Genomic DNA, 19614 nt, shown 5'->3' with positions numbered 1-19614 from the left:
TCTGTCTCACTCTGTCTCTCTCTCTCTCCCTCTCTGTCTCACTCTGTGTCTCACTCTGTGTCTCTCTCTGTGTCTGTCTCTCTCTCTCACTCTGTGACTCTCTCTGTCTCTCTAACTATCTCTGTGTCTCACTCTGTGTCTCTCTCTGTCTCTCTCTCTCTCTGTGTCACACTCTGTGTCTCTCTTTCAGGTTGGGGCGAGACACCCCAGACAGATGTACGAGCCACTTTGATGCCGTGGCCCAGATCCGAGGAGAAGCCTTCTTTTTCAAAGGTACACAAGCCCCACAGGGAGGACGAGATCCAGAGACGGAGGGAGAAGGAGAGGGATCGACCAAAATAGATAACACAAGGGCTGAAAAGGGAGGGTGGGAGAGGGAAGTGAAACTGCAGGATCTGTGACAAGGAAAAATGTCCGCCTTTAATAATGACTGCTGATTTCAAGATGACTATATTATTATCCGTCCCTGCTCTGGTGTGCGGGCATGCGCACCGCCGACTCCAGGCACTAATTAAAAAGCTATCCTAATTGCACATGGGAAGGGGAAAAAACTCCACAGCAAGAAAATCTCTGATCCTCACCACCGGTTCATACAATCTGTCCTGAGCCGCTGATAAAGTGAACACACGGGCAGAACTTCAAGGATGACCTGTCATGCCGCTGTCATCGGCTGGATCTGGGCTCTGCCTCTCACGTTGGAGGGTAATTGGATCTGTCGGACCACCGTGGGTAGATAGACTTTACGGAAAACCGGCCTGGCAGAATTAATTTGTCTTAAGTCTGCGATAACGTTCAGTGGAAATGAGAGTTAGGAGAATCCCAGTTCCTGATGGCCATGAATCTCTTGACGAAAATGCAATGTGAAAGCACGAAATAACCTTGTATAGAATCACTGGGACTTTATTATGTGTCATGTCATGTAATTGCTTTATAAATATCTATACAACTGACAATTTGGGTTCCATAGCAGCCAGTGCGAGGGGGATGGTCAAACGTACGATGGTCAAAAACAACCTCACGATCGCTCCGACTAGGCTGAGGAACCAATAGAAAAATACAACCGTGGAAAAGTGTTTTTAACAAGAAGTAGCAGACTTAATGACAGAGAATTTACTCTGTTTAACGTCAAACATGTTAGTGAAAAATGACACACGTTGACCCGAACTGAACTGTGTTGAACCTGAGCTGATATGGTGATTTTTGGGTTTACTAAAACTTAATAGAAGCAAATAGTTGGTTACCTATACTAAATAAAGGTCACCATGGTAATCCGTCGTCGTCTATGTATCCCAGGGAAATTCTTCTGGAGGCTGACCCGGGAAAGGCACCTGGTGTCCCTGCATCCCGCCCAGATCCAGCGCTTCTGGAGGGGCCTGCCTGCCAACCTAGACGGCCTGGACGCCGTATACGAGAGACCCGGGGACCACAAGATCGTCTTCTTAAAAGGTACACACACACACACACACACAACCACACTCTGATGTCCAGGGGGGAAAAGTACAGAACCATCATACTGAACCATCATACTTACTTAGATGAGAATGTACACAAGTAGAAGTACTGTTCCTTTGATGAGATTGTACTGAAGTAGAGGTACTGCTAGATTCAATTGTACTCATTGTACACACTACTTTGAGTAGAGAAAATAATTAATCACATTTAACAAAGGATTATTGCATTACTCTTTGAAGCCTACAAAACAAATTAAATATTAGTAATAAAAAATATATACAATTCTTATTCTCTATGCTTATTGAATACTGTTTACATACGATGGCCAAGCTCATCTTTAAGCTTTTATTGGCTTGATGTTTACACAGCACATCACAGTCGTGTTGCTAGACTGTTAGACTTTTACTGTCTATTAATAAAGCCGCGTTTATATTCTAAATGATGGCTTAACAGTATCTGTGTTGATTAGATTAGATGAGGCAGGCAGTTAACGGTTTGTGTCCTGGTCGCTGCATTAGCGACCCCTACTGGTTAGTCAGGTTGCCTGCACCCTCCCCCAGTATATGCATACTGGGCCTCAGTAATAAAAGAGGTTGAGGAACCCTGCTCTGAATAGCTAATTATATTATAACAGGGGCATTTCTTTTTATTTTGTGTCATTGAGCAGATAGATATGTGGAGAAGAAAACCGCAACTGTTGATATACTCTGTAAGGGAGACTGAAACCCACAATTAACTGAGACTTGGCACATCTTGCCGATGACACGATAACAGCCATAAGCCCTTAATTATAAGAAGATTCACTGCCAATTAGATCCCAGTGCTCTATTTCTGTTGATGTGTTGGAGTATTTCTAATTATTGTGGCAGTGATGTCTAGCATATGTTCATCATGATAATTTCATATGCCGAGATATATAAGAGTTACGCAGCTTGCTCACTGCATCCATCCGTCAACGGATGACGGAAGGCGTGGCTGACAGATGGGGGAGTAGTCTTTGCAGAGGCATCCGTCAGCCAAACCCGAGTAGTGTCACAGTGCATAAATTTGCATACGCGATCTGATTGGATGGCGGATCCGTCGCTGCCTGAAAAGTTGAACATTTTTCAACTTCTTGACGGAGCCGACGGTTCCAACAGAACGGATGGATCCACAATGTATTGTGGCTCCGCTCTATTCAAAGTCAATGAGATCCATCAACGGACGGATGCAGTGGGCAAGGGGTGTTAATGCAAAACAACAAGATATGAGATAAAAGAAGATGATAAAAACCTTCATTTGTTTATACAACCCATTGATGGAGACGTTTGACTGACAGTTCCCAGTCCGGCCCTATCCCCTACAGGTCTGAAGTACTGAGTCTTTAATCTCATTGTCAGAGACAGACATCTGACACTTCCCTGTCCCACATCCTCCCCCCAGGTCTGAAGTACTGGGTGTTCAATCTCATTGGGTGGAGTCATTCGACTGACACTTCCCCTGTCCCGCCCATTGCCCTCCCCTCCAGGTCTGAAGTACTGGGTCTTTAAAGACAACAACGTGGAGGAAGGATACCCTCGACCAATCAGTGACTTCGGCCTGCCCATGGACAGCGTGGACGCCGCCTTCGTCTGGCCGCACAACGACAAGACATATTTCTTCCAGGGCGTCCACTACTGGCGCTACGACGACCACCTGAGGCGCATGGACCCGGGGTACCCCAAAGACGCCTCGCTCTGGAAGGGGCTGCCCCCCAACCTGGACGACGCCATGAGGTGGTCTGATGGTGAGGGGGCTTCTGTGCATGGTCAACACACACACACAGAGGGAGGGAGGGAGGGAGGGAGGGAGGGAGGGGGGGAGGGAGGGAGGGGGAGAGAGAGAGAGAGAGAGAGAGAGAGAGAGAGAGAGGCTTTATAGCGCTGGCAAGATCGATGCAGCTTCCTGGTGATTTAATTAACTGAATTGAATGGAGTTTAATTGTTTTCCATTCAAATGAGTGATTCACCGACATTCAGAGGCATGTACAATACATTTTATTATACACGTTCCAAACCAGAGTTCAGTGAAAGACTCAAAGAAAGTGGAGCACTGACCACACAACGTGGTGACTGGACGGCTCAGTCCCCTGCCGACCTCACCCCAGTTACGGAACGTCTGGAACGGGGGGCTTCTAATGTGCGTGAGAGAGAGAGAGAGATTTATCCCTCTTTATGTACTTCTAGAGATTTAAAAGTCAGAAGATAAAATGTCTGCTCCTTCCCCTCCCGATGTTTCTCGTCCATTGAGAAGTTTTGCAATCCATGCACTTGTGTTTGAAAGGCAAGATGGATTTTCTGAAATAGAAAATCACAGAAAATATGTGCTGATTGTTCAGTAATTAACCGGGAGCTCTTAAAGAAGGAGGCGCAGTCAACTCTAAACGGATATTCTCCCAGCGTACTTCACTCACTACTACCTGATTGAGGGCTAGGCCATTTCTTACTTATTAACTCAAATGATGTCTCTTTTTATCGTAACTACAGGTACTGTTAAACAGGAAGTCTCATTGAGATCAAGGTCAATTTTTCCAGAGATATCTGTATTCCTATAAACATATTTAAAGAAATTGGACACGAGAAACACCAATGTAAATTCATACATACTGTATGTATACATTGCAAGACTGTTTACTCCTGGATAGTGGATCAAGTGCTATGCCCCCCCCCCCCCCCCCCCCCCCAAACACACACACACACACACACACACACACACACACACACACACACACACAAACACACTGTTAAGTGCTTTGGGATTCTTGAAAAGCGTGATATAAATGCAATGAATTATTAAGCACGAAGAAGTGTAAACAATCTTATTTAAAGTATTGCCCGTACGACCCAACCTAATTTGGTATTCAGTCACTCGTAACTCAAGGGAGATGACTCATAACATCAACAAAATCATATTGGTGCTGGTCCACATTTGGATTTCATGACCTGCTATTAAATTATGGCACGGTAGTCTAGAGGGGTTAGGGTGGATTCAGCTTACATGGTGTGGGTCCGAAGCCCAGTATGCCTCTATCCATTTTTTTGCCTCATGAATCACACGTAGTTAAAATAATCTATAAAAAATGTATTAATATTACAAAGAACTAAAGGAACATATACATATTTATATCCGTAACAATGATAAGATAAATATAATTTGGACTTGTGAAACAATTTTGTGTGTGTGTGTGTACGTCGGACTTGTGACACAATTTTTTATCTAATTTCGTTCACCGTCGTCTTAACATATTATTATCCTGTCTCGGGTAACTGAAAAGTGTTTTCATGCAGGTCCCAAAACAAGCTAATGATGCAAATGGTGCTTGTCACTAAAGGAACGCCCTGCCTAGCCCGAAGTCATCCTGAATTTCTATTTAGTTTCACTTCATAATCAGTCCGAGTTTTCATCTGATGCGTTTCTCAAAGACAGAGGGGTGTTGGGTCCACCGAAAACAATCACAGAGCAGATAACATGTCATTCTCTGCTCCCTCTGTTGTTGAATTTTACTAAATGGCTTCAAAAGATAAAATATAGTCTGTTGTTTTCTGTTGCTCGCTACGGTAACACAGATTCCATCTCTTTTAAGTTGCCTACAAGATGCTGATTGGCTTGGTTACGATTCAAGCCAATCAAGTGTCAACCAACACCAGACTCTGAATTTTTTAGGGCCGGGATTCAGGGGAAGGTAACTGCCAATCCCAGGCCAGACCCTTTTTGGAGCTCTGTACTTCTCTTCTACTCTCTGTTATTTTGGGTCTTCTAAAAACAAGTGTGTAGAAGCTCCTTACCTTTACCCTAGGTGATCTGAATCTGAGGTGTGTGTGTGTGTGTGTGTGTGTGTGTGTGTGTGTGTGTGTGTGTGTGTGTGTGTGTGTGTGTGTGTGTGTGTGTGTGTGTGTGTGTGTGTGTATGGAGAGGGAGGAGAGGGGCTCAAGAAACAGCAGTACATAAAGAATATTTTTCTTTGAAGTAAATTGTAGGAACCACAGGGATACGTCTGTGCATGCGCTCACACACAGACACACAAGGCAGGGGGCCACATCAATGGCTGTTGTGTGTGTGAACAGGGGCCAATGAAAGATTTAGAAATCTGAAAGATTAAGGATAAGATCAGAGAGCAAAACATCATCATCTGGTCAAAGAGATCATTCAGAATGGCATGTACAGAACCAAATAATGCCCCAAATAAAGACTCAAAAACGTATCTGTGTTACACAGGAGGCTTTTTAATATTCAATGTGCGTCGATGGTCACTACCTCTGCATTCGTGAAGGCTGAATTTGAGAGTGCAAGAATGTCAAACTTTATTTTGCTGCTTCCGTTTACAATCTCTAATACTCACTGGCCCTGATCATTTGTGTTCCCTGTGAATATTTCTACAAACCACGATTAGAAAATCCATTTTGAGGTCACGTTGCACATACAGATGTTTACTCCATCTAAACCTTCAGAGAATAAGTACCGGAAACGTCCAGACTTGTGCTGTGCCAGCCTTCTTTTACTATTCCGTGATTCTCAGCCCATGCAATTCTAGGATCCAACATCCAACAGTTCATCGGCCGCTACCTCGCCGCCCCTGCACGTGGAAATCTGTAACCCGCATATTTGCAGCTTGAACACATGAAGCGGTGGTCTCTCCCGAACCGGCCCAACATCGGAACATGCCGAGAGCGTGGTGCAAGAGCGTTTGAAAGCGTTTGAGATATGTATCTTGTTGTGACATCTTACACCCTGACCACCTGGCGGCTCTCTGTGCTCTCTTCCGGTCCAGGCTCCTCCTACTTCTTCAAAGGGAAAGAGTACTGGCGCGTGCTGGCCAGCGACATGGAGGTGGAGGCGGGGTTCCCGCGGCTCATCGCCAAGGACTGGCTGCTCTGCACCGAGATGCAGTCGGACTCCCCCAACGCCGACGGCAAGGGCGCCGCGGACGGCGGCGGCGGCGTTCGGCAGCTCCCCGACCACGCCGAGAACGGCTACGAGGTGTGCTCCTGCACCTCCGACATGGCCTCCCCGCCGGGGGTCCGCTCCTCCCCTTCTCTCACCCTCTGGCTCCTCCCACCCCTTTGGACACTCCTGTTGGCCCTCGGTGCCCCGCCGCTATGATGGAGGGGGAGGAGCTGAAGGGAGTTGAACTGAAACGAGGTGGTCTTGCGGCCGAGTCGGCGAGACGAAAGGACAGGACCAGAGCCTGATTGGGTGGAGAGCCAGGGGACAGGTCATTTTTGAACCAACTAGACCGTTTTTTTTTTTGACAGTTGTTCTCGGTTCCTCAAATGTTGTTTTTCTTTTTTTATCTGTCATGGACATCGTCCTGTATTTTCTCTTAGCAGTAAAACAGGTAAAACTGTTATTTCAGAGGGAGCACTTGTCTCTTTTCATCATATCTTTTTGCAGTTAATCGGAAACGTGATGAGGCGTCTTACTTGTTCTAGAGCTTGTTGGCAATAATGCAGTGTTCAAAGGGCGTGAACAGCAGTAATGATCTTCATGTCAAGTTAACGTCAACATCTTAGCCATTATCTTTATTACTTTTTTTAAGACATTTTATCCAAAGCAAATTGCATTTGCTTTGAGTACAGTGTATAAGGGAGCAGCTTAGGGGCTGGATGACTTGCCAAAGGAGGCTAACAGTAAGGCTACGAGATTCAGGGATAGACCAAAGCAAAGATACATTTTTGGAGATGCTAGCTAGTTGGTAAATAGAAGGTTAAGTAATGCACAGGTTCATATACAGTAAGTAGCTAGTTAGCACGTAGCAAAGACAGATGTAAGGCACGCTGGGATGGTAAAAAACACACAAAAACTGTCTTCAGATATGCACCGATGTAGATAAATTAAAGGCAAGGCAAACCATGGCTCCATGCTGTTTATTTTTGGCCATTCCCGATAATTCCAACAAGTGCTTTAATATAATGCTTCTACAATGTAATGCCAGAACTAGCCAGGTGGTCATTTTACTTGATTATAGCCAGTTTGCATACTTGGACTCCCCAAGACGCGGGCTAGAAGTGCATAGAGGGGGCTAAAATGGTGGACAGTAGACTCCCCTTTGAGTTAGAACTGTGCTTCAAAGAGGTCTTTTGGGCTCATGTTTTTTGGCAGCATTGGATAGGTTTTGGTTCTGTTGTATTTTTTTTTTTGGTGTAATAAATACGGATTGTGATGATATTGTTTTTGAAAAATCGAGTTAGCGATTATTTCATGATGTTCAGACCAACATGCACATTAACCACCACTGGACCCTCCTCTTCATCACTTCCAAGATTCCCTCCTCCCCCATGGCTAAAGGATGACGAAGAGGGCTGTCTGATGTCTTATAAACCTCCGAACTCTTCAGCTGGGTTGATTTGATGGCTTTGTTCCTACTGTTAAGATATATTTACATACAATTTAAATATAGACATTGATATATTTGAAACGAGAAGTCAAGTGTCTGTTGGAAACAACAACTGAGATATATAGATTTTGAGATGTTTTCTAATGTCAAATATTTTTGTAAAAAAAATAAAAATAAAGTACTAACTTAAATTCACAAGTTTATACAAGCATTTATTTTAGAAAGTGTGACAGAAGACGATCAAAGCAGGCAATGACAAACTGGGAGGCAGACAGAAAGACAAATATTATAAAAAAAAATGCATCAGAAATCTTGGAGCAATTACATTATCCGTGTCTGTTGCTGTTTTACTTTTCTATATTTCAGTCAAACTGAATTCTGATTCATTAAGACACATTTTATTACTTTGTAGATCTCGGTTAGAAAGATGTTATGTTACGTCCTTTTTTGTTTATTGTCTTGCACGTCACCATTGTCACAGGATAGACGAGAAACAGCAAAAAAGGAGGATAATAACACTCATTCTTCTAGGCAGTACACCACTTTCTGATGTATTTATCCACCACATATTTCACATTCACCTTATAAAAGGACAAATTAGGGGTAGCCTCAAATTATTATTTCATTTTCAACTGTGCTCCTAGTGATTCCTACAACCTTGGACCATTAAAAAGTCTAAATCAGTGTCTACAACTTTAATTATTATAGAAGTAGTAAATGTAATTCAAACAAAATAATATTAAACAAATGCTCAATATTGTAGGTAACGTTGACAATTGTACTGAAAAACTATATTTAACTATAAATGTACATTTATTTAGCTGAAGGTGATTCCAAAGTGACTTACATTCAACAATGAGTTTTTGACCCCAAAGGTTAACGAATCATTTGAGTACACAAAAATGGAAAAAATAAGCATAGCATCTGCTTTTACGTAATACAATGTAGAAACACATGCACATATACATGTATTGTATACATGTTATGATGGGTTGAGGTAGAGCCTGAACTGCAAGGCTCAGCAGAGCACCGGGGCTGGTACATTATGTAAAGAGCTACTGGATGGGACTAGTCTAGTCTAGTGCTCCTCTGGTTAAAGGGTCATTAGCATGTTTCCGGCTGCAGAGGAATTCATGTTTCACTAGAATTAATGAAGTGTTGCATACTTTGTTGAATAGGTAGGTGAATAATATGGTAGAAGTGTCCTTGGTCACTTTTTTATTTCATGCTGCATTTCATAGAAAGAGGCGCCTTGCCAATGCCAAATCCTGTCTGAACAGTTGCTTTGTAAGTGAAAGCAGTATTCCTTTGACCCCTGTTGGAAATGTTGTGAATCACAAGCCTGTACTCACAAAAAGTCTGTGTATTCCAGCAAGCACAGCTAATCATTCCTAGGGTACAAAAACTAGCCATTCTCTCTCTGCTGCTTACTCTGTCTCAGTCTTGACTATGCAGCTAGCCGTGCATTATATTGAGTTATGACAATGAGGGTGGTCTAAAACGGTTGTCGGCTTCGAAACACATTTCAACCCGCATTGTAGCCTACTTACTCACCGACCGTAGTGTTTGCTCTGTGGGACGGTGGGCTTCAATGGCTCTCTGTGTTGTTTATTCCTCTGCAGGGAGAGAGATGCACAAGCCACTTATGTGAGTTCTGCATCATTATGTTGTTTGAGCAGAACAGGCGTACGTTCTGCACTTTGAGCACAGCGGGTGTTTAGAAGCCCTCAGAGAGCTAATGTCAATCACTCTGTGAGGCTTCTCACCACAGAGAAACACATAAATAACCTAGACTACGGCAATTCAAGTATACAAGATGCAAAATCCACAGCGGAAACTGAAAGGGATGGATGAATACTTAATCCATGATGACTTTCTCTTACTGAGGTCATTCGGCAGACTATGAGTGTTGGCAACAGAAGTTCTGATGCCCTTGAGATAGGTTACACAGTGACAGGATGCTTTTGTGGACCAAGCTAAAGCACCACCGTTTTCAATGACAGCATTCAGCGCCATCCATTATATCAAAACCTTCCCTTTACACTACGCTTACAACCTTTTGTACGTGCCTGTATTCATGAGGGGCAGACATTCCATTAATTGACTGACCTCCAGACAGAAAGAACGAAATGTGCCCTTTTCTTGGCCACTTTTCAACAGTGGTCGTCACCAGTTTTCAGTTTTCAGTTTTCGGTTTCCAGTTCACCACCAAATGGCCGTTGAGGTTGGGGGGTTGAGATTTTCACAATTTTCTTCCAAGTTATATTTCAAAGCATGTGTAACTATGGGGTTGGTATATCAGGTGAAGCCTCCTGGTGGTCAGTGGTGTGCCAGGTCTTATTGTGGAGTGCATTGTTTTCTAAACGCGTTTTGCATAGCTTTATTTAAGTTAACTTAGAGTTTCTTGAGGTGCCTCTCTGCATATGGGACTTGGATGTAGGACCTAACCCAAAGGACACACGTTTTGCTGTCAAGACACTTCAATGAGGAAACTTTTGCTTGCTAATACACGGGGATACTAGCCTGGCTAACACCAGACCTCATCTCAATCTACATTGAGTTGAGGTCTGGGAACCACACATTCATTTTCTCGTATTTGAGGCGTGGTTTACGATTGCCCGGAGCCGTTCATTGGGCGCTACGAATGTCTATCATATGAGTCTGTACGTAGTTCATAGCCAATCGTATCAATTATACCAGATGACGTATGTAGAGTGACAGAATCCGATGAGGAAGAAGACGAGATGGGTGTGTCGAATAGACGTCGACATCGTCTTGCCGTCTCTCCCCGTTCTGTGATTGGTTCCCTATCGCAGGCGAAATTCGGATCCATGGAATCCAGGCTGCCTCGCAGCGCGAAATGAAACAGCGTGAAAGGCAGCATGGGTATAACCAGGCTACGGGGATACTGAACGACGGGAATCAAGGGGCTGATCACCTGGAGAGGAGGTGCCATTGCGGCATGTTACGGAGAGAGCTGTTCGTCTGCAATGACTGTGGTCCTGCGGTGAGTAGCCTACCTCTCACCTAGACCCCTTGATAGGTACGATTGGGGAAAGTTTAGAAACGTACCGTTCAACCCACCACGTGGGGACAGACATTAGGTTACGGGCTGTGTACCTGGGAAATAAGGAGTCCGGGCCGGATCCAGCGGCTTCTTACCTACCTCAGTTCCCCTCGTGCTGCCAGTAGATGACGGTCAGCTCACCTCCAGATTTTAATAGAAAATGCATATCCATACGCTGGATCTGGAACTTTAGTTGCTTGGCGAGGTTGTGCAAGACGGCAAAAGCCTGAACAATATAGCCCCGCCGCCAGATTAAGTGTCTACCAGATGATGTCATAGAGAAACTTCATCAACTGTTCCAATGTGTTTGTTTTATCTCGTTTCATACAGCATTCAACAATCTAGTTTTGATCCAAGTGTTGGTGTTGTATTAAAAGCAGTTTTGGAATTTGCTATTTGGGACAGTATTGATTACCCATACAAACATATTGCATTATACAACGATAACCCATCATCAAAACGGATTTTCTTTTTGTGCGCGTCTTTGCATCCATGGCCTGTTTGCAGCATTGCAGTTCAATCAATGGCCACTAGACCGAGCCAAACGTCCACTTGGTTAAAAGAATGGTTTAATACTGACGCTCTCAGTTTGGCTATGAACTAGTTGTCGTTAACCCGTAAAAATGTTTCTCGATTTAACAATTCCATCAACAGGAATTATTTATTCAAAGCAGTTGGTTCGCTTCATATGATACAGATTAAAAAAATAATAGATCGGATTCAAACAGAATTGATTTGTGCAAATAAATTTAGTGGATAGACAAAACAAGGGTCAAAAATGTTTACCAACTCCGACAAAGTAATTCAATTGTCAGAGTTGTTGTTAAAATTTCAATTTACGTTTCATGGTGTAACAGTGGCCTTAAAAAAATACCGGGCCCCCGGTGTTGAGAGAAAAGCGGTTTGTGGAATGGTTTGACACAAATTCACCATCAAGTCAGGCAGGTAAAGACTCTTAACGGGTTGCATTGATTAGAAATCTTTCTTTCAAGAGCCAGGTTCACCTCTTATGCCCCCTGGGGAACCAGAGGAGGAAAAATACAAGCAGAAGGTAATGTTAGAGGAACTGCATGATCACCTGTCAGATGTTCAGGTACTTGCTCGGTCTACAGGGTCTGCACTATTTCAAAGCTATGCAAGGCGCTAGTTGGATTATGAAAAATGAAAGAAACGTCATGAGTGAATCTGCAAAAGGGGGATAAGGTCAGAGACTTTAATTACATGGCCTAACGTATTCTATAATATAATTGTCATTGACCAATTTCACAGCAAATGAAAGCTGGAGTAAATAATTCCAATAACCAATAGGAACACAAATAATTGTTCACAAGATCACACACCCTTATTCCTGAACTAGCTCATTCTTCTTGTCCTACAGAGATGTGAGACATAACCACCTCATTGTCCTCTTCCATCTTTGGCTCCTTCTTGCCCATGATGTCCTGCTCTGCCTGGGAAAGCCTGGTCCTCTGGATACAAACAAGATAATACAAATCGGTATCTGTCATCTTTTCTCCCTCAGTATTTACATATCAGTTTATTAAAAAGAAAGGGGGGAAGGATCTGTGGGCAAGTATGGGAATTTAACATATCAATAAGTGTATTGTCCAACACTGGATAAAAAAAATACATTCATAATTATTACCTCAGCTTCAATTGCTGCAAGAATTTCATTTGTGCCTGCAGAAACAAACAAAGCTTTTAAAAACGATTGAGGATTCAATAAAATGTGCACGCTAAAGGTTCTTCTGAATTGAAAGTGAGCCTTTCACATTCCTGTTCCTCACCTGATGCTGCCTCATCGTGGGGCCTCTCCCTCCAGGGCAAGAGGCTAATGCTTCGGATTCTGGAGCAGCTGACCAGACGGTTTCTACGGCTGAGGAGGCTGAAGGGGTCCAGGGGGACGCTGGAGATGCCTGTGTTGTCGCAGATGATCCTGGCCAGGGAGGCAGTGCGCAGCACATTCCTCTGGCTGGGGCTGAACACACCCTGATTCTCGTACCACAACCTGTTCACGGCCAACAGAACTCAATGTTGTTATGAGGTGGATCGTGCTTGGGTATTGAAGTGGGTCTCCATGATTTCCACACACAGACCCCTACCCCGCTGCCTGCTCCTCAATCACCTGCCTCTTAATTTAACTCAAACTTGCATATTCAATCATACTCCAAAGTTTATCTAGATCAAACCGGGTCGGTTTTGCACCCTAACGTCAATCCAGTCAGTACATGTCAGCATGCGTACCTGTCTCCCTGGCGGATGTTCTTGAACTGTTTGGCGATGAGGCAGGCGAACAGAGGGCCCACACGGCCACCCTGGACCAAGGGTTCTGCCACGCCTCCCAGCCACACGTCGATGTTGCTTGGTGTTCCATACAGCTGCAGGAGCCTTGTCGCCAGGCCCGCATTGTTAAGGACCCGAGCCAGCTCTGCCTGGTTGCCGGGCTGGGACAGCCCACAGAACTTGCGCCACGCGTTGTAGCCTAGCGTGTTGAGTAAAAGAGGTGGATTTCCATCAGATCGCATAGCCTTTGTAGCGTCATAAATTGAATGAAGGTAAGTTGAATCACGCGAGCAAAGAGGAAGCAGACGAGAGGAGGAGAGGCTTTTAGGGGATAGGTACCAGGGATGGCGTGGTCCCGGCCCCTCTGCATGTTGAGTGACCCAAGGTCCAGAGCCAGGTGCATGACAAACTGGAAGAGCCTCTCCCGCAACGCGTTCACCAGCACGGGTTTCTTAGCGTTCAGTTTGGCAGGACGGCCCGCAAGACCTCGGATCAGGGGGTCGATTCCGCCTATAACAAACCAACAACAATGAAGGAAACGACCACGTTCTAAATTCATGTTTCTTGCAAGCACTTTGTGTCCCCTCCGCTCACCTTCAAATACGATCCTCCAGGGGGTGAAGAAGGCCTTGAAGAGCGGCACGTTGGGGATGCGGGCGTTCTCCCGGTAGTTTTGGTCGAGGCGAGCTAGGAAGGGCTGGATGGCGAGGTGGGCAAAGCGGTAGGCGGCGGTGGCGAACACATTGGCGATGCTGGGGTCAACGTTGGGGTTGTAGCCTGGGTAGGGGCCCAGCAGTCTGGACATGGCCACGTCACCCACGATGTGGGGCAGGTAGTCCCTGAAAACCAACACCTGAGGAGGACGAAGTACACGTATTGAGGAGGAGGAACGCTTGGTGAGGAGGAGGAGGAGATGTGGTACGGTCAGTAGAGGATTTATCAGAGTTGAGTGAGGGAAGAGGATATGACTAAAGAAGTGCAGGGGTGGGGCTAACCTGAGTGTACGCGCCCATGATTTTACGAGCCTCTTGGTAGAGGGTTTCACCGTCCCACTGCGGGTTTAGCTTCTTGAGTTCACGCGCCAGACGGTTGTGTTCTCGCATGAACAGGGTGTGGAGGGACGTCAGGGCAATGTTCTCATCGACACGAACGTCACCTGGAAACCGACACATGCCGTGCACAATCGATTGACACAACACTAGTCGGGAGTCTATAAACGGTTTGCTAGCTATGATATAGAGATAGAAACAAGATGGACAGACAGTGATGGTGTGAGAGGTGTATATAAAGAGATGGAAATACTATTTTTATTTGTATATAAATATATTTCAATATAAGAGACAGAGGTAAAGACAGATGTATAGCGATATAAAGAGTTGTGTGTGTGTGTGTGTGTGTGTGTGTGTGTGTTGCATGAAGATATACATATTTGTGCCAACCTGCAAGGAAACAGGGCACCTCCTCGGCCTTGCTGTTGTTTGTGACTCTCTGGCGTGTAGCGCACATTTTGGGCAGCAGGGGGCTGAACGGCAGCAGCTCCCGGCCGTTGTCCCTGAACTTGTCGTTGACGCGCAGGAGGCCCGCATCGGTCGTGAGGTTGCGGAGGTCCATCGCCAGCTGCTCCTCCGAGCCGTACACCTGGCCCAGGTCCAGGAACGCCGTCAGGGTGTTGATCTGCTCCCGCTTGTTAGCCACGCCGCCAAAATTGAATGCCGAATTTCCGGTTCCACATACGGCCGCCGATCGGAAGACCGGGATGCAGCTGTCCGGGCCAGTTGGCAAACGGGGGTCGCCGCGGGGGATCTGTGTAGAAGAGCTCAGATGACGATGGTGATTGTAAACCACAGCTTCGCTGTCTAAACATAAAGATCGTACTATACAACAAAAGCTCCAACTGGAACCCAGTCAGTGACCATACCTGAATTGGGAAGCAGGGCTCAGAGCGCTCGCAGCTCTCGTCACAGTTGAGGCCGTTGCTGAAGGAGCGGATGCTTGGGGAGAAGGGGGTGAAGGTGAGGTCGTGGTCGTTCCACTGGCCGAACAGGGTCGTCATGTGGGAAAATTCAGGGTCGTTAACCACGCCCTCATCTGGCGTCGCCAGGATGCGGTTGGACACCTCTCTGACCTAATGGAGGACGGACACAATCCGTTGTAGATAGACGTGTGTATTTGCCTCACGTGGATTTTACTGCCGCATGGGCTGGGCTGACGAAATCATACCAGAGGGAGAACGAAGTTGTTGAAGCGGCGGTTTCTCTCCCAGCCGTTGGGCAAGGCGACGCCGTCGTCGTACTGAGCGGGGAGCCAGCGCTTGAAGGGGGTGTTGGAGGCCCCCAGGCGAGGACTCATCCTGTTGACAGCATGTTGAAACACTATTACTTTGAAACTTCCCTCTCTCCCTCCATTGAAGTGGGCACATGTTACTTGTGGTTGGGGGATGTCTTAAGATCTTTAATTAGTTGACACACGTCGACCGCCTCAACGTCTAGTTTTCACAATCTCTTTTTTTTTATCACTTGCGTCCACATATCGTTGGTGGTAATCAACTGCCATTGCATATATTTGAATGGAATGTTTAAAAATAAAAGTATAATTGGAACCAGGGTTTTTCAACCTTGGGGTCCCGACCCCATGTGGGGTCGCCTAGTATTTAAATGGGGTTGCCTGAAATGTCTAGTAATTGATTAAAAAAAATGGAAAAAAAAGATTTAAAAAAATTATAATTATCTATATCTATATATAGATATATATTATTATTTTTTAAATAAAACACTAAAAATAATCGTACATAACTGTCTTCTATACTACTAATATAAATCTAGTTAAAAAAAATGCAGCAAATATCTGAGCTGGCGCATCTTTCAATGCCGCGATCACGTGACTGCACAGTTACATTAGGCTACTTGAGCTCCCACTCAAACTTGTAAAATGTAAACACAAACTTGCATTCAGAGAATATAAAACAAAATGGAAAGATTTCTTCGCCTGCCTGTCCTGTGGCACAGACAGCAAAGAGACAGAGAACATACGACCAAAGTTTCATTCAGTATGGATTTACAATTGTGATGGAAGGCAACGAGGAGAAGCCGAAATGTCTGCTATGTAGGAAGGTCCTGTCTGCCGAGAGTATGAAGCCGAACAAACCCAAGACATTTGAGACGACAAACAATGAGCATGTCGGCAAACCAAGAGCTTTTTTCGAAAATAAAATTGCAGAGCCGAATAAGCAGCGAGTGTATTTCAAAAAAGCTATGACTGCTAGTGAACAGGCCCTGAAAGCATCTCTTAAGGTGAGCTATCTCATTGCTTATATGAAGCCGCATAGCATTGCTGAGACTTTAATATTGCCAGCTGCCATCGAATTGGGGAAAACGATATGCGGGGAGGAAGAAGTAAAAAAAAAAAAAACTAAAATGCGCCCATCGCAGACATACTGCAACAGGTCGTAACCATGGTGAATTAAATCAAGCCACATCCTCGACCCGCGCGTCTGTTTGCAGCACTGCGCCGACACTGTGCTCTGAATATGAAAACTTACTATTTCACACAGAGGCACGGTGGTTGTCGAGAGGTCACGTGTTGGAGCGGTTTTTCAAGCTGAGAAACGAGCTGTTGGCGTTTTCAATGGATGTTAAATAAAAAGATTTTTGCGACTTTCTGTGTGACCAGCAGAAATTGTGCCTCCTTGCATATGTAACGGACATGTTTGGAAAATTGTAAATTTGTGCACTTATCCTGGCTACTCACTACTGACTACTTTGTTCACAGAATAACAAACATGTTCAACTAATTCTAGAAAAAAAGATGTCTCTGGGGTCGGCAGAATTTTTTATGTCAAAATGGGGTCACAGCCCAAAAAAGGTTGGGAACCGCTGTAGCCACTTGGTCTACACGACAAGCTGACAGGAATATAACAGTGTAATTGTCGCTCTTACAGGTTGTTGCAGACGCTGGTGGCGGTCCTGTACTTGTCCAGGTTCTGAATGGTGCGGCAGGGCGGATCGCTGACCATGGCTGCACATCCAGAGATCTTGGAGAGAACCTCCAGGTCTTCACGAGGGAGCAGATCTGGAGAACAGCAGACATAGGTTCAGAAAAAAGGTGTACATTTTAGTGTTCTCGAGTGACTTAGTGAGTAAGTTTTCAAGTGATTGATTGAGTGTGTGTGTGTGTGTGTGTCTGTGTATGTGTTTGAGTGAGTGAGCGGGAGAGTGAGTGTGCACAGGGCCGTAGCACCAAATCCTGGGCCCCTATACTATAGGTACTGATGGACCCCCTGCGCCAGATTGTCGACGGGGGGGGGGGGGGGGGGGGGTAAGATAATCTTTTCTTTTTTTAAATTTTTTTTTGGTCATGGGCCCCCCCTCTGCCTTGAGCCCCCCCACAACTGTCCCCTTTGTCCGACGGCCCTGAGTGTGCATGCACTAAGCCCATGTGTGTCGATATGAATGTGAGTGTGCATGCATGAGTGTACACATTCAGCTCATCCGACACCTCACCGACACCTCTCCGCCACTTTACCTGCCCTCAATAAAACTCCTGCATGCTCACTAACGACAACAACATAGCACGTGCGCTCTGACCTGTGGCGTTGAGCGAGCGTTTGTGCACGCGGTGGACGCGGTCGTGCAGCAGGCGCAGGGTCTGGTCCATGTAGTCGGCCGAGCGCACGGCCGAGCGGGAGGCTCCACGCGGCTGCTTCATGAGGCGCAGGATGTCCGCCGGAGAGACGACCTCTCTGCGAACCCTGCTCAGACTCCTGGAGGGGAACGGGGGGGGGGCATGGTTATGATACGATGGGGCCCATATAGTACTAACGTGATGATTTTCATCAAGTTAAATAGGAAAGTAAAACGGCTACGTAAAGGTAATTTTCTCTTATCAATCACCGTTTTTGTTGTGTTTATAGTTGAATCATAGCCTGGTCCTACCAGGCTCTCGTACTTAAATTTCATTTGCACAGAGAGTCTGGCCACTCTTCATTGCCAAACGTTTACTCACTGGAAGGCGGGTGTCTGATTGAGTTTAAAACCATTGGATCTGCCCAGTGCCTCTCTGGATCTGCCATAACCAATCGTTAACGTTTGACTACAATTGATACTAGCACACAACCTCATCATTGTTCTCAGCCACTCCCTCTGTTCGCTGATTGGACAGGCAAAATTTGACCGGAGAAAAAACCGGCGAATATACCGCAAGCCCAGACGTACTACTGAAGGGAAATGAAAATTGAGCCAAAGTAGGCCTACTTAGGCAGGCGGAGCCAGGCCAGTTGAATCATTAGACATATGGGAAAGCGTCTTGAATGCATATAGTGGAAGTATCCTGTTACAGTATCATTTTCAGTAAGATCAAATTCTCGTTAAGACAAAATAAGATTCAACAACAACATACTCACTCATCTCGCGAGTACTTGTAAGCATCATCCACCAGTGTTTTGGCCTCTTCAAAGCACTCCATAAGATAAGGACGACCCAGACCTTCAGATACAAGAGCATTAAAATAATAAAACATAACATCGACATTAAGATAGAAGATCATTAAGAAAATAAACCATACATTTGACCTAAAGATCCAAGTATTAATAAGGAAAAAACATAAGTTCAGGAGAATCCAAACCTTCAGCTACAACAGTATAATAACATTGACCAAAATGCATTAAAAGCGCCATGTTTTTGGAAGGTAATCGTTTAAAAGCTTACTTGATGGGTTTGAATGGGCCTGCATCACACAGATGCCCAGCGTTATAATGCAGACAAGCAGGTTCATCTAAAAGTGGACAAAACATACCAAACATCAGCCATCAATGTTAAGCCGTTGCAAGCCTAATGCACACCGACCCGCTAGGTCCCACATAGGAAAGAGGTCCACTTACCTCTGCAGATGAAGCTAAAAGCATTGAGAACAATGCTAAGGTGGTTTGAAGACTGTCCCTGTGTCAGCCTATTTATAGTGACAATCTTTGGCCTCACCCCCAGGGTTGATGTGGTCAATATATCAGTAAAATACTATCGTTCTTACTTCCTTCTTCTAGCTGAACTGGATTCATATAAATGTATAATTTAAGCTAATCATGTTTCTTGTGCAACAAAAGCTTTGAGTAGTATCTAAAAAATATTATACTAACTAACTAACTTTTATATTTGAAGCACATTGTTTTGTTTTTTTCAGATTGAATTTTTCTTTTTTCAGATTAATATTTTACTTTTTTACATCCAAACATTAAATGCGGATGTAAAAATGTGCTTAAAGGTTAACTAAGTGTCCTCTCAGGGTGTGTAGGCCTACGACAAACATTCTATTTCTGACATTAAGGAAAGAATCTATTTTTTCTGAAATGGTTATAAAATGAGGTTATGTTAGCATATAGAGCCTCAAAAACCCTCTAATCCACCATTCTGTATCATCGTCAAGGGAACCGATTTCAAGTCTTTAAATGCTTACACTCGTATTGAGGACA

The 19614-nt window shown here is 44.8% G+C and overlaps 3 protein-coding genes across 6 annotated transcripts in view; 1 reads left to right on the top strand and 2 right to left on the bottom strand.

The window, feature by feature from the left end:
* LOC115542738 (matrix metalloproteinase-17) overlaps positions 1-7999 on the top strand; it is a 55200-nt gene extending 47201 nt beyond the window's left edge. The window contains exons 7-10 of the mRNA XM_030355137.1: positions 191-273; positions 1294-1446; positions 2960-3217; positions 6239-7999. Of these exons, the coding sequence (XP_030210997.1) occupies positions 191-273; positions 1294-1446; positions 2960-3217; positions 6239-6570 (826 nt within the window). The 3' untranslated portion in view covers positions 6571-7999. The remainder of the gene's footprint in view (positions 1-190; positions 274-1293; positions 1447-2959; positions 3218-6238) is intronic.
* A 3506-nt stretch (positions 8000-11505) lies between these two features.
* Positions 11506-19614, bottom strand: part of LOC115542731 (eosinophil peroxidase) — a 55949-nt gene continuing 47840 nt past the window's right edge. For both annotated transcript variants that reach the window (XM_030355127.1, XM_030355129.1), the window contains exon 16: positions 11506-11896. In XM_030355127.1, the coding sequence (XP_030210987.1) occupies positions 11879-11896 (18 nt within the window). In that variant the 3' untranslated portion in view covers positions 11506-11878. The remainder of the gene's footprint in view (positions 11897-19614) is intronic.
* LOC115542730 (eosinophil peroxidase) lies at positions 11602-19093 on the bottom strand. 3 transcript variants are annotated; one of them, XM_030355125.1, is made up of 16 exons: positions 19030-19093; positions 18857-18923; positions 18553-18634; positions 17738-17913; positions 17090-17222; positions 15375-15504; positions 15073-15279; positions 14594-14957; positions 14150-14310; positions 13749-14007; positions 13494-13664; positions 13116-13353; positions 12659-12879; positions 12517-12551; positions 12212-12340; positions 11602-11896 (listed from the first exon to the last, which is right to left on the bottom strand). In XM_030355125.1, exons 1-15 carry the CDS (start codon positions 19051-19053, stop codon positions 12230-12232), a joined length of 2379 nt encoding a protein of 792 aa, XP_030210985.1. In that variant the 5' UTR covers positions 19054-19093; the 3' UTR covers positions 11602-11896; positions 12212-12229. The 3 variants fall into 3 exon arrangements, with proteins under 3 accessions (XP_030210985.1, XP_030210986.1, XP_030210984.1); XM_030355126.1 differs by having other exon boundaries at positions 12269-12340; XM_030355124.1 differs by lacking the exon at positions 11602-11896 and having other exon boundaries at positions 12052-12340.

Source organism: Gadus morhua, chromosome 4 (assembly GCF_902167405.1).
Source record: "Gadus morhua chromosome 4, gadMor3.0, whole genome shotgun sequence".
NCBI classification, from domain to species: Eukaryota; Metazoa; Chordata; class Actinopteri; order Gadiformes; family Gadidae; genus Gadus; species Gadus morhua.
Note: the sequence above shows the minus strand (reverse complement) of the source record. Positions and strands in the feature narration are given on the sequence as shown.

Bases quoted from the DNA above. Each gene is read 5' to 3' on its own strand.
- LOC115542730 (XM_030355125.1), bottom strand. From the start codon at position 19,053: ATGCTTTTAGCTTCATCTGCAGAG. The intron at 18,924-19,029 runs GTAAGTGGACCT...GTCCACTTTTAG, and splicing joins TTTTAGCTTCATCTGCAGAG to ATGAACCTGCTTGTCTGCAT. The intron at 14,008-14,149 runs GTTAGCCCCACC...CGTCCTCCTCAG, and splicing joins TCATGGGCGCGTACACTCAG to GTGTTGGTTTTCAGGGACTA.